The sequence below is a fragment of the Carlito syrichta genome, unplaced genomic scaffold, assembly GCF_000164805.1.
Source record: "Carlito syrichta isolate Samal-C Ts95f unplaced genomic scaffold, Tarsius_syrichta-2.0.1 Scaffold304359, whole genome shotgun sequence".
NCBI classification, from domain to species: Eukaryota; Metazoa; Chordata; class Mammalia; order Primates; family Tarsiidae; genus Carlito; species Carlito syrichta.
The window spans coordinates 318,624-330,101 of record NW_007248455.1 but is presented as its reverse complement, the minus strand read 5'-3'; the positions used below and the strand labels follow the sequence as shown (position 1 = coordinate 330,101).

The 11,478-nt window shown below is 50.5% G+C and overlaps 1 protein-coding gene across 1 annotated transcript in view; it reads right to left on the bottom strand.

Moving 5' to 3' along the window:
- The window catches only part of OVOL2 (ovo like zinc finger 2), a 15,955-nt gene extending 4,831 nt beyond the window's left edge, over positions 1-11,124 (bottom strand). Inside the window, exon 1 of the mRNA XM_021713236.1 lies at positions 10,938-11,124. Coding sequence (XP_021568911.1) covers positions 10,938-11,052 — 115 coding nt within the window. The 5' untranslated portion in view covers positions 11,053-11,124. The remainder of the gene's footprint in view (positions 1-10,937) is intronic.
- Between the last annotated feature and the right edge of the window lie 354 nt (positions 11,125-11,478).

Genomic DNA, 11,478 nt, shown 5'->3' with positions numbered 1-11,478 from the left:
GCGGCCACTGCACTCCAGTCTGGGCAACAGAGTGAGACTCCAACTCAAAAAAAAGAAAACCAGCCTAGGACTAAGTGAGGTGTGAGACACTTGCCTCAGACCCAATTTTTTTTTTTTTTTGAGTTGGAGTCTCACTCATGGCCCACTGCAGCTTCAATCTTCAGAGTAGGTGGGACTATAGACACGTGCCACCACCCTTGGCTAATTTTTCAAATTTTTGTAGAGATGGGGTCTTGCCATGTTGCCAAGGCTGGTCTCGAACTTCTAGGCTCAAGCAATCCTCCAGTCTCAGCCTCTCAAAGTGCTAGGATTATAGGCGTGAGCCACCACGTCTGGCTTCAGGCTCAAATTTAAGAGCACAACAAAAAACTCACGAATCAAGGTAAAGAATATTTTAAGGTGATATTTTAAAAAATTGAAATATTGAATACATTTAAAAAAGAAATATTGAATAAATAGATGATCCTTACTGGCAACTGGGAAAGAGAGGTCACATCTTTGGGACACGTTTTCTACAAAGTTAGGGCTACAGACTTCTCTTTCATTTTTGCATTGTAACAGAGACTTTGCATCCTTCCACTAGTCAATGGAGGTGACCCGCTGCTGTTTTAAAACTAAAAGCACAGTAAGTCCCCTACATATAAATGAGTTCCATTCCAAGAGTGCACTTGTAAGTCCAGCCTGTTTGTAAGCCCAACCAAATTAATCTAGGCACCAAACTATAACACAATTGGCTATACAGTACCAGCTGCATCACCGCTACTTTTATGCTTGCTTCAGACATCCTAGGGCTTGAAATGAAGATACTGCACTTCTGTGCTCTATACAGTCCTGTTCAGTAAAGTTTGCAAAAGCACAACCACTTACAAGGATGCACGTGCATGACAATGGACGCCAGACACGTGAACTGACTTACATGATTGGACATGTGCACACATATTTTCATCTTTGAAAGTTTGCAACTTGAGGACTCGCATGTAGGGAACTGACTGTTTAGGGAAACCTGCACACTTCCACGAGGCTGTAACCTGACGCAACATGCTCCTGATGTTCCCATACCCAAAGGTGACCCAGAAGCTGGTCTGCCCCTAGCAGTGCCATGACCAAGCCCAGTGTGCTCAGGGCAAGTCTCCTTCCTCTCTTCAGTCCACACATTCTCTGAGCATAGTCTATGGGGAAAGCACCCGGCATAGCCTGGGGAACAAAGGCTAGAAGACTCCAAAGCCCTGCTTAGCATGGACAGTGGGGAATGGGGATGACAGTCACGGGGTGGGGGGGGTGTCGCATAACCGTGGAGGGATTTGAGCCTGGCTTGGAGGATGGGTGACTCTTGGGAGGGAGACGATGGGCCCTTGACGCTCTTGTTATGGCATTTCTGACTCTCACAGAAACACATTGCTCTGTACCCCATATCAACACCACCGTTCACCCTGATGCATTGGCACAAGAAGTCACGGTCACGTGGCAGCTCCTTGGTGACCCCTTCTAGGCCTGGGCACAAGCCCCTCCCTCCCAGAGCACCACATCCTCCACATACTCAGGGGACAGAGGTAGCCATAGGAAAGTCCTGGGCAAGGGAAATTGGTGCCAATCCCAACATCGGGCTCCCCCACCTTGTGCACTCCAGCAAAGGCCAAGCTTGTCTGCGTCGCAAGGGGGATGGGGAGCTGGAAAGCCCCATCCATGCATCAGACATCATTAAGTGACTGACGCCTACACAAGCCCTAGAGTCCAAGGTCACTAGAAAGCCAGGCGCTGTGGCTCTGCCACCCATTAACTGAGACTATGGGCAGGCTGTTCCATCCCTCCAAGGCTCCGTTTTCTCACCTATGAAATGGGGGTCAGATTCATATACCTTGTATGGCTGCTCTGAGGATTAGCTGAGATGCAGTGGCTACAGCTGCAAAAACTTGTGATCTAGGTCAACGTAATACAGTTGTGTCCTGTTCACCCGCTGGCTGGGGGAATGCTCAACTCTTGCTTTCTTCTCCCTAGATGTTTTTTTGTTTTTTTTTTTTTTTTTTTTAGTTGGAGTCTTACTCTGTTGTCCAGGCTGGAGGAGTGCAGTGACACGATCACAGTCACTGTAGCCTTGACCTGCTAGGCTCAGGTGATCCTTCCACCTCAGCCTTCTAAAGAGCTGGAACTACAGGCAAGTGCTACCATGTCTGGCTAATTTTTTGATTTGTTGTAGAGACAAGATCTCGCCAAGTTGCTCAGGCTGGTCTCAAACCCATAGACCCAGGAAATCCTCTCATCTCAACCTTCCAAAGTGCTGGGATTATAGACATGAGCCACTGCGCCCGGCCCTTCCCTAGATTTTTAGATTGTATTTGCCTTTCCAATACACCTACCTGCACTTTTTTACATTTGTATGTACTTTTTCTCAGAGTACTCTCCATACAATATATACACTTTTGTATGCATTATTTCACAACAAAAAAAGGATAACTTAGGCCAGATGCAGTGGTGGATGCCTGTAATTCCAGCACTTTGAGAGGCCGATGTAGGGGATTGTTTGAGCTCAGAAGTTTGAGACCATCCTTGGCAACAGTGAGACTTCATAACTACAAAAAAAAAATTAACTGGGCTTGATGGCAGTGTCTGTAGTGCCAGCTACTTGGGAGGCTGAGGCAGAAGGATCACTTGAGCCTAGGACGTCGAGGCTGCAGTGAGCCATGATCGTGCACTGTACTCCAGCCTGGGTGACAGAGCGAGACCCTGACTCAAGGAAAAAAAAGGATAATTTAAAAAAATACAGTCACTAGGTGGCTAATGAGAGGGGACTTCTTCACTGTCTACCCCTTTGGATACTGTACTGACTGTCCTAACTAGTCCAAAACATACTGTTTTCAAATTTTCTACTCCTGATAGTAAGTCAAGTTTTCTATCACACACCTCTGAAGGGAATTCTTCACTGCTGAAACTTTCTGCTTGCTCTCCTTGCTGTGACTCTACAGCTTCTGGACAGATCTTTATCCAGCCGTGAGGACATTTACAGGTCTCCTGTGGGTGTGGACACTCATGGCGCCTCCACGGGAGGCTGTGGCAATGCCCATAAAAAAGTATAAGATGTCCACCCTTTGGCCCAGCAATTGCACTTCTGGGAAATTACACTACAGAACGACTCACAGGTAGGCAACAGACATACAAGACAGATTCAGGGGAGATAGCCTGAAATTAAGATTAAAAAAAAAGTGAGAGCGAGAGACATAGGTAGAGAGAGATAAATCGAGATAGAGACTGAGAGAGAAAGACAGAGAGTGAGAGAAAGAAGGAAAGAAACAAGAATACCTGTAATCCCAGCACTTTGAGAGGCTGAGGCAGGAGGATCATTTGAATTCAGGAATTCAAGATCAGTTTGGGCAACATAGCAAGACCCCGTTCTCTACCAAAAAATTAAAATGAAAGGAAAGAATGCTACAAATGGAAGCAAGTGTCATAGACTGGGGAACAGGGAAAGCCTAGTTCCTTCATATTGGAAACTGCTATGATTTCATATTAAGAAATGTTCTGAAAACTATTAAAAACCAGGGCAGTGTGTCTACCTGTGCACAGACACGAAACAAGCTCTGAGACATACCTCACGTGAAAAAAAGCAATGTACCTTAATTTTCCCCACATGAATATGCTATATTTTTAGCTAAAACATAAATTTAGGTAAAATTTTAAAAAATAAAACAGTGAGGAGAGAGTTTGATAGCTGGAAAGCTACAAAGGGGAGAGGGTGACTTTCTTCCCTCCATCCGCCCTGCTCAAACTTCTTCAATCTGCATTTTTTCCCAATCTAGTCAGTTCTTCCCTTTGGCTCCAAACAAGGACACCATTGTCTTCGGTCTTTAATCAAGATGGGATTTGTTTGCCTTCTTCTCCCTCTCACTGTGGCCCCTGATGGAAGATAAGGTGACAGGCTTCCCAGTGGGCAGGGCCAGCGTCCCGCCCCACCTCCCTGACCTCTGTGGACCTTGGTGGCTTCTACAAGAATGGCATATGCCTTGAACAGACACCTTTATTCCACCTGGGGTTGTAAAGTTATAACCAACATGGGCTGATGACCTCCCGGGCCATGCCGCTTCCCCCAGAGATTGAACCAGGGACCGCCCCCATCCAATGCCTGTCCCTTCTCAACTTTCGCTCTCTTCTCCCTGGATTTTTAGGTCGTCTGAGGTCTTTTACAGAACGAGTAGTCATTGTGCACATGAGCAAAATAAAAACCTCCCATAAACACTGCCCTTGAATGTGACCCTGGCACATGGGACATCCCTCTGTGGGAGTCTGCATCGGCGCTCCTAGGTGTGGCTGGCACCGCGGACCACACTTGGAGTGGCAAGGATGCAGAGCCTGGTGCGCTCGAGGACTGGCTACTCTAAAATACAGATCTCTCCCTTCCCCCACCAAAGCAAGTCATTTACTTCAGCAGACAGTCATTCTTGAGAAGCATCCAAGGCAGGTCAGCCTAACGCACCTGAATCAATCCAGAGAATATTCTACACGCACGAGTCCGTGGTGTTTCTCCCAGGCTGTGAACTAAAGACACTTTCACTTCCTGGAAGCCCAAGCTCCCTCCCTCTATCTTGACTCTATGTGAGGTGGGTCAACAGCCATATTTCCCCCGCTGGCCTTGGCGATCCTGTCACCTTCACTGACATAGAGCAAGTTCCCTGGGTACATGGAGTAGGCACTGCTAGTGCCAGTCAAGAACCCTTTCTGGGCCAGGGCATAGCATATCCCCAGCTGTCATATGACAGTAGCGGACAGCTCCCTGTTGCCCCATCTCCAAGGACAGGGCCCAGACAGTTGACCTCCCAGTGGCCCAGCAGAGACACAGCCCTCAGCCACTGTCAGACTGAAGCAGGCACAGGAAGGTCCCTCCTGCCCGCAGCAGGTCAGCTCTGGGGTCCATTCCCACTCCAGAGCCCCCTGCGATGAGCTAAGGCCAGAGTCCACTGAGACTCCCCCAACCCCTCAGCTTCTGCCTCTGCCCTGCCTGCCTCCTTCCTACCCCTTCACCCCCCCCCACTCAATACACCATTTGGTAAGAAGTTTTGGACAGGAACCTGACCTAAGACAGTCTGGACTGAAAAAAGAGATTTGAGCCAGGCGCAGTGACTCACACCTGTAATCCCAGCACTTTGGGAGGCTGAGGCAAGAGGACTACCCGAACCCAGGGGCTGGAGACCAGCCTGGGCAACTTGGCAAGACCTCGTCTCTACAATTAATAAAAAAATTAGCTGAACGTGGTGGTACACGCCTGTAATTCCAGCTACTTGGAAGGCTGAGGTGAAAGGATCGCCTGAACTCAGCAGGTCAGGGTTGCGGTGGCCGTGAGAGTGCCACTTCACTCCAACCTGGGTGAGTGAGATTCTGACTCAAAAAAAAAAAGAAAGAAAGAAAAAGAGCAATTCATTTGCTGCTGTATTTTCACAAAATGTTAGGCAGTTTCCCTGCATTGGGTAGTTTCTCTCTTCCAATCTTCAATCAGACATCACTTGATCAACACTCCCTCTTCCATCTCTCTCTCTCTCACACATACACAGGCACACATCTGATTTACCTCTTCTTGGTGAAGTCATATCCAAAAAAGAAGTCCTAATCTTTTCTTTCATCTGCTTGGATATTAGTTTAAGACATTTTCAGGTTCTGGTTTCCCTGGATCTTGGTCAGGATGTTTCTGTGTGTGTGTGTGTGTGTGTGTGTGTGTTTAGTTGAAGTCTCACTGTCACTTGGTCAGGATGTTTCTGTGTGTGTGTGTGTGTGTGTGTGTGTGTTTAGTCGAAGTCTCATTGTCACTTGGTCAGGATGTTTCTGTGTGTGTGTGTGTGTGTGTGTGTGTGTGTGTGTGTGTGTGTTTAGTCGAAATCTCACTGTCACCCAGGCTGGAGTGGTAGTGGCAAGCTCACGGCCACCGCAGGCTCGACCTGCTGGACTCAGGCAATCTCTAGCCTCAGTATTCCAAGTAGCTGGGACTACGGGGGCACACCACCATGCCCAGTTAATTTTTCTGATTTATTGTAGAGACGAGGTCTCGCCGTGTTGCCCAGCTTGGTCTTGAACCACTGGGCTTGGGCAATCCTCTGACCTTGGCCTCCCAAAGTGCTAGGATTACAGGCATAAACCACCTCGCCTAGCCTTTCCTCAGGGCTCTCCTGAGATGCCCTGTTTGCTCAGTAGCTGCAAGGGTCACGAAAGGATAGGGGTAGGTGGGGTGGCTGCAGGCTGTGGATGAACACTGGTTCTCTAACCCACTTCATCAATACTATGGCTACAACCCCCCAACAAAGGCTCCTGGGGTCCCAGATAAGCCTTTAGATTGATCATGGCCTGCTCTAATTGGTACTGTGAGCAAACATACCTCCCTACTCAACTGTCTGCTGTATTTATGTTACGCGTCTCTATCTTTGTTTTTGACCTAAATACAACATTTAATAGCCAACAGCAAAAGCCTAGCATTCACAGCTCCACCAGAGGCAGGGTCCAGTTTCCACTGAATTCTGGTGAGCGTTCTTAGAGGCAGTGAGGCTGGTTCACATGGACTAAAGTGACATCTGAGAGCCCCAAGTTTTGCGCTACAGATGGTGGGGCTGGCCCGTCCCCCAGCTCACAGCACTGCAGTGGTTCATTATTATTCAGAGGCACATTTCCATCAGAAAAAAAGTTAGGGCATGGCAAACAGGCCCAAAACATTCCCATAATTCTATCTACTAATCACTAGAAGAGTCAGAATTATGATTAAAAATTTAAAGGCGTCCAGGTGTGATGGCTCACATCTGTAATCTCAGCAATTTGAGAGGCTGAAGCAGGAGGATTGCTTGAGCCCAGGAGTTCAAGACCAGCCTGGGCAACATAGCAAGACTTCCTCTCTACAAAAAAACCAAACAAATAATTAGCTGGGCATGGTGGCGTGTGCCTGTAGTCTCAGCCACAAGCTGAGGTGGGAGGATCGCCTGAGGCCAGCACTTTGAGGCTGTGGAGGCTATGATTGTGCCACTGCACTCTAGCCTGGGCAACAGAAAAAGATCCCCAACTCAAAAAAAAATTTTTTTTTTGGAACGGTTCTCTGTAGATTTCAATGATCTTAGTCAGTACAGTCCAATAGAAATGAAAATGCAAGTCATTTTGTAATTTAAAATGTTCTAGAAGCCTCAGTCAAACAAGTAGGAAGAAACAGGTAGGATGAATTTTGATCTGTTTTGTCTAACTCAACACAGTCCAAATAGCACCTGCTATTTCAAGGTGAAATCCACATGAAAAATGAAAAACGGAGGCGCTCACATCCTTGTTTGCTTTCAGTCTTGAGGTCTCACGCTGGCTTCACACTCGCAACATGCCTCAGTCAGACCAGCGACACTCGCCACATGCAGCCAGGGCAGCTCCAGGACCTACCCTTTCCAGGCCTGCCCTGCACTGGCCGCTCCCCTGGTTGGTAAGCATGCACAGACCTTTGGGAAAGCATCAGGTAGAAGGTCTTATTCACCCACCTAGTGAACAGTGGAGGCTGGGCGTCTTAGGAGTGCAGGCCACCCCCTTTCTTGCTCAGATTGCCCCCCTCCTCACCTGCCTGCCCTCTCACCTGTATGGCACTCTCCTCACCTGCCTGTCTCCCCACCTTGCTCCTCCTCACCCATGCGGCCCCCTCCTCACCTGCCTGCCTCTTCTCCTTGCCTTGCCTCACCTGAGTGCTCCCCTCCTCACCTGTGTGGTCCCCTCCTCACCTGCTTGGCACCCTCTCACCTGCCTGCCCTCACCTCACGTCCTGGGCAGATGACATCTTGGCACCCACATGCTCCTCTGCAATCTATGACACCCCAAGCCCGAGGGTGCAGTCTGTGCCCGGTCTGAGTTTCCCATATCTCACCTTCCTCCAGAAGCAAGCAGACTTCTAGAAACTGCAGTGGGATGGGCTGGTGAGGCCCCAACCTCAGGGAGAATGCTGAGCAAGGACCCGGGGCCAGAGGGGCCACACCAAGGGGATCTACAGAAGAAACAAGATCGTAGGACTCGGGGCAGGCCAGGTCGGGCTCCACTTGGGGGTGCTCTGAGCTCCCGGAGCCTGGTTTCCTCATCTGTAGGAGGGTATGGGGTCCTAACAGCACCGACTTTCTGAGGAGGCCCGGGATGAGGGACAGTGACTGTGTGTGGTTTGTTTCCATCTGAAGAAGCTGTGTCACCCTCTGAAGGGTCTTCAGCTTCTGCCCAGCCACCCTCCTCATATGCCAACTCTTCTACCTCCCTGGGCAGACACTGCCTCGCCCCACAAAGTTGCCTCAGCAGATGCCCAAGTTGTCTCAGCTGGTTCCTTGCATCCCTTTGCCTAAGGATGCTTTCCTGCCAAGGGCTGGGGGTGGTGAGGGGTGAGGAGTGTTGAGGAATCGGGGTCCCAGGATGGACCCCATGCAAGGAGAGGTGGGGATGACAGGGCAGCCTGGGCTGAGTTCTACACAGTTCTTCAGAGGGTCTAGGAGAACTGTGCCCTAGTCACCCATGGTAATAACCTGCTCAGTATTAACACACATTTTTTTTTTTAGTTGAAGTCTCACTCTATCGCCCAGGTTGGAGTGCAGTGGCTCGCTCACAGCCACCGCAGCCTCAACCTTTTGGGCTCAGGTGATCCTTCTGCTTCAGCCTTCCAAGTAGCTGGAACTACAGGCATTTGCTACCACACCCAGCTAATTTTTTGATTTATTGTAGAGATGAGGTCTTGCCATGTTGCCCAGGCTGGTCTTGAACCCTTGGGCTCAGGCAATCTCTCGCCTCTGCCTCCCATAGCGCTGGGATTACAGGTGTGAACCACCATGCCCAGTGTAACACCCTCTTATTTTTTTGAGTTGGGGTCTCACTCTGTCAGCCAGGCTGGAGGGCAGTGGCATGCTCACGGCTCACCATAGCCTTGGCCTCCTGGGCTTAGGTGATCTTTATGCCTTAGTCTCCCAAGTAGTTGGGGACTACAAGGGCACACCACCATGCCCGGCTAATTTTTAAAATTTTTATAGAGACGAAGTCTCACTATATTGCCCAGGCTGGTCTCGAACTCACTCCTGGGCTCTGTAATCCTCCCACCTTGGCCTCCCAACATGCTGGGATTACAGGCATGAGCCATTGCACCCAATCATGAACTCTAATGCCTGTTTCCCCCCAGCATCCCCTACCCATGCCCTCACTGTGCCTCCTGGGATCATCTCCCAAATAAACTGCTCACACCCAAGTCCTGGTATCAGGGTCTGCTTCTGGGACAACCCAGCTAAGAACTCTCCTTCCTCTTCCTGACCTGCTCTACAAGCCACTGTACTCAGCCAGATCTGGATGTCTTCACTGCAATGTGGCTAACTCAACTCAGAATCTCTCCTCTGAGAAGCAGCCTGTCCCTCCAATTCCAACTCATCTCCATCAACAGAGAATGAAGCCAGTCACAGAGGAGGCGGGTCCATCAGCTCCACATTCACTCCAAAGGAAAGTACTGACAGTCAGCCAGCTCCCTGGGCCCCTCCCTGCATCCCAGAGACCAGGGTCAGGGGAGTGATCTCAGCATCTACCAGGTGAGGACCAGAAGAAACAGGATGGGACAGGGTAAGTCGGAATGGGTGGGGTGGGATGATCCCAGGCTCATTATGATGGGATGGGACAGGCTGGGACTGGATGGGATTTTGAAGATGGCACCCAGATGGATGGGGGGGAGTAGGGTGGGCGGGCTTCACTGGAAGCCCATTAAGATGAGAGGTGAGGACTCTAGATTTCATTCTGCCCAGAGTTTGGAGACTTGTTTTTTGTTGTTTTGAGACAGGGTCTCACTTTGTCACCCAAGCTGGAGTATACAGCCTCGACCTCTTGGGCTCAAGCAATCCTACCTCAGCCTCCTGAGTAGCTGGGACTACAAGGCACACACCACCATGCCAGCTAATTTTTGTGTACTTTTGTAGAGACAAGGGCTCACTATGTTGCCCAGGCTGGTCTCAAACTCCTGGCCTCAAGCAATCTTCCCACCTTGGCATCCCAAAATGCTGGGATTACAGGCATGAGCCACAGTACCTGGCCCAGAGACTTCTTAGCAGAGACGTAAGTAAGCAGCCTTAGAATTCCCCTCAAGGGAAATGGCAAAAATGTGGGCTCTGGGCCTCAAGCAGGCTGAACTGGAGGCCAGATGTTTCTAAGATAAAAGCAGTGAGACTCGGGGCCAATCAGAAGTGTTGCAAGGGAAGCCAAGGGGCACTGCGGGACTCTGTGTACTGGAGCTGGGGCGCACCAGACCCACACTTCCCAGGTCAGAAAACCGAGGAGGCCTGGAGGAGAGGGAGACGCTTGCCCACCAGGCCCACAGAGGAGGCCGGGCCAGCTCGAAGGAAGTGCTTTCTTCATGTCTCAGGAGGAACACCATGCTATTCCAAGTCAGGCATATTTCCCAAGAGAGAATCATAAAGAGACCACAAGGGACCACAAGAACCTCATTCCAGTAGTCAGGACCAAGCCCTGCATGTGTCATGCATCCCATTCTCAGGTGACTTCTGGCCAGGGACTTTGCGTTAGCCTCCCTAGAACCTGTGTCATTGTTTCCATTTCACAGGGGCAATAAAACAGGCAACAAGAGGGGCCTTGCCTAGTCTGGAGCTACGCAGCCGGCTGGTGGCAGAGTCAGGAGGTGAACCAGACAGACTGGCCCCAGATCCCCCATCCTGTGTTCTTTCCAGAAATATGATACTGCTCCATGCCCTGGATTTGGTTCTTTGGTGGGAAAAAAACCGGAACTCTTGGCCAGAAAACAAAACCAAGAGCAAGCACACGTCCCCTCCTGACCTGCGGGCCCCTTCCTCGCTTGCCTGCCCCCCTCACCTCCCTGGTCCTCTCCTCACCTTTGTGCCCCCTTCTTACCTACACGCCCCCCCCAGGGCCCCTCCTCACCTGCGTGCCCCCCAGTGTTGCCTCCTCACCCGTCTGCCCCTCCTCACCTGTGTGCGTGCGGACGTGCCTCTTCAGGTCGAAGGTGTCGTTGAAGCCCTTGCCACAGAAGGTGCACAGGTGCCTCTTGACCTGGCTGTGGCACTTGAGGTGACGGTTGAGCATGCGCTGTAGGCGGAAGCCCTTGCCGCACAGGTCGCAGCTGTGAACCACCGAGTCGCTGCACGTGCCTGTGGTGAACTGGGGGCAGAGAGAGGCGTGAGCGTCCCGTGCAGGTGGGCACGTCCCAGTGGGCTCACGCACAGACCCACTCCCTGGGTCTCCAGGCCTGCCCTGCCTAGGGCTTCCACCCCTGAGAATTTTAGGCAGTTTTTAGCTTTGGGGAGGGTGCGACAGCAAGGGGCAGCTCCTCCCAATTTCATCTCTTCTTCTTCCTTAGAGCAGACCCCTGATTTCTAGCTGGGCATACTGTCTTACAACAGTCTTACGGCCAGGCATGGCCATGTGATGAAACAAATTTCCTTGAGGGTCTGCGGGAGGATCACCTGAGACCAGGTGTTCAAGACTAGCCAGGCCAATATAATGAGACCC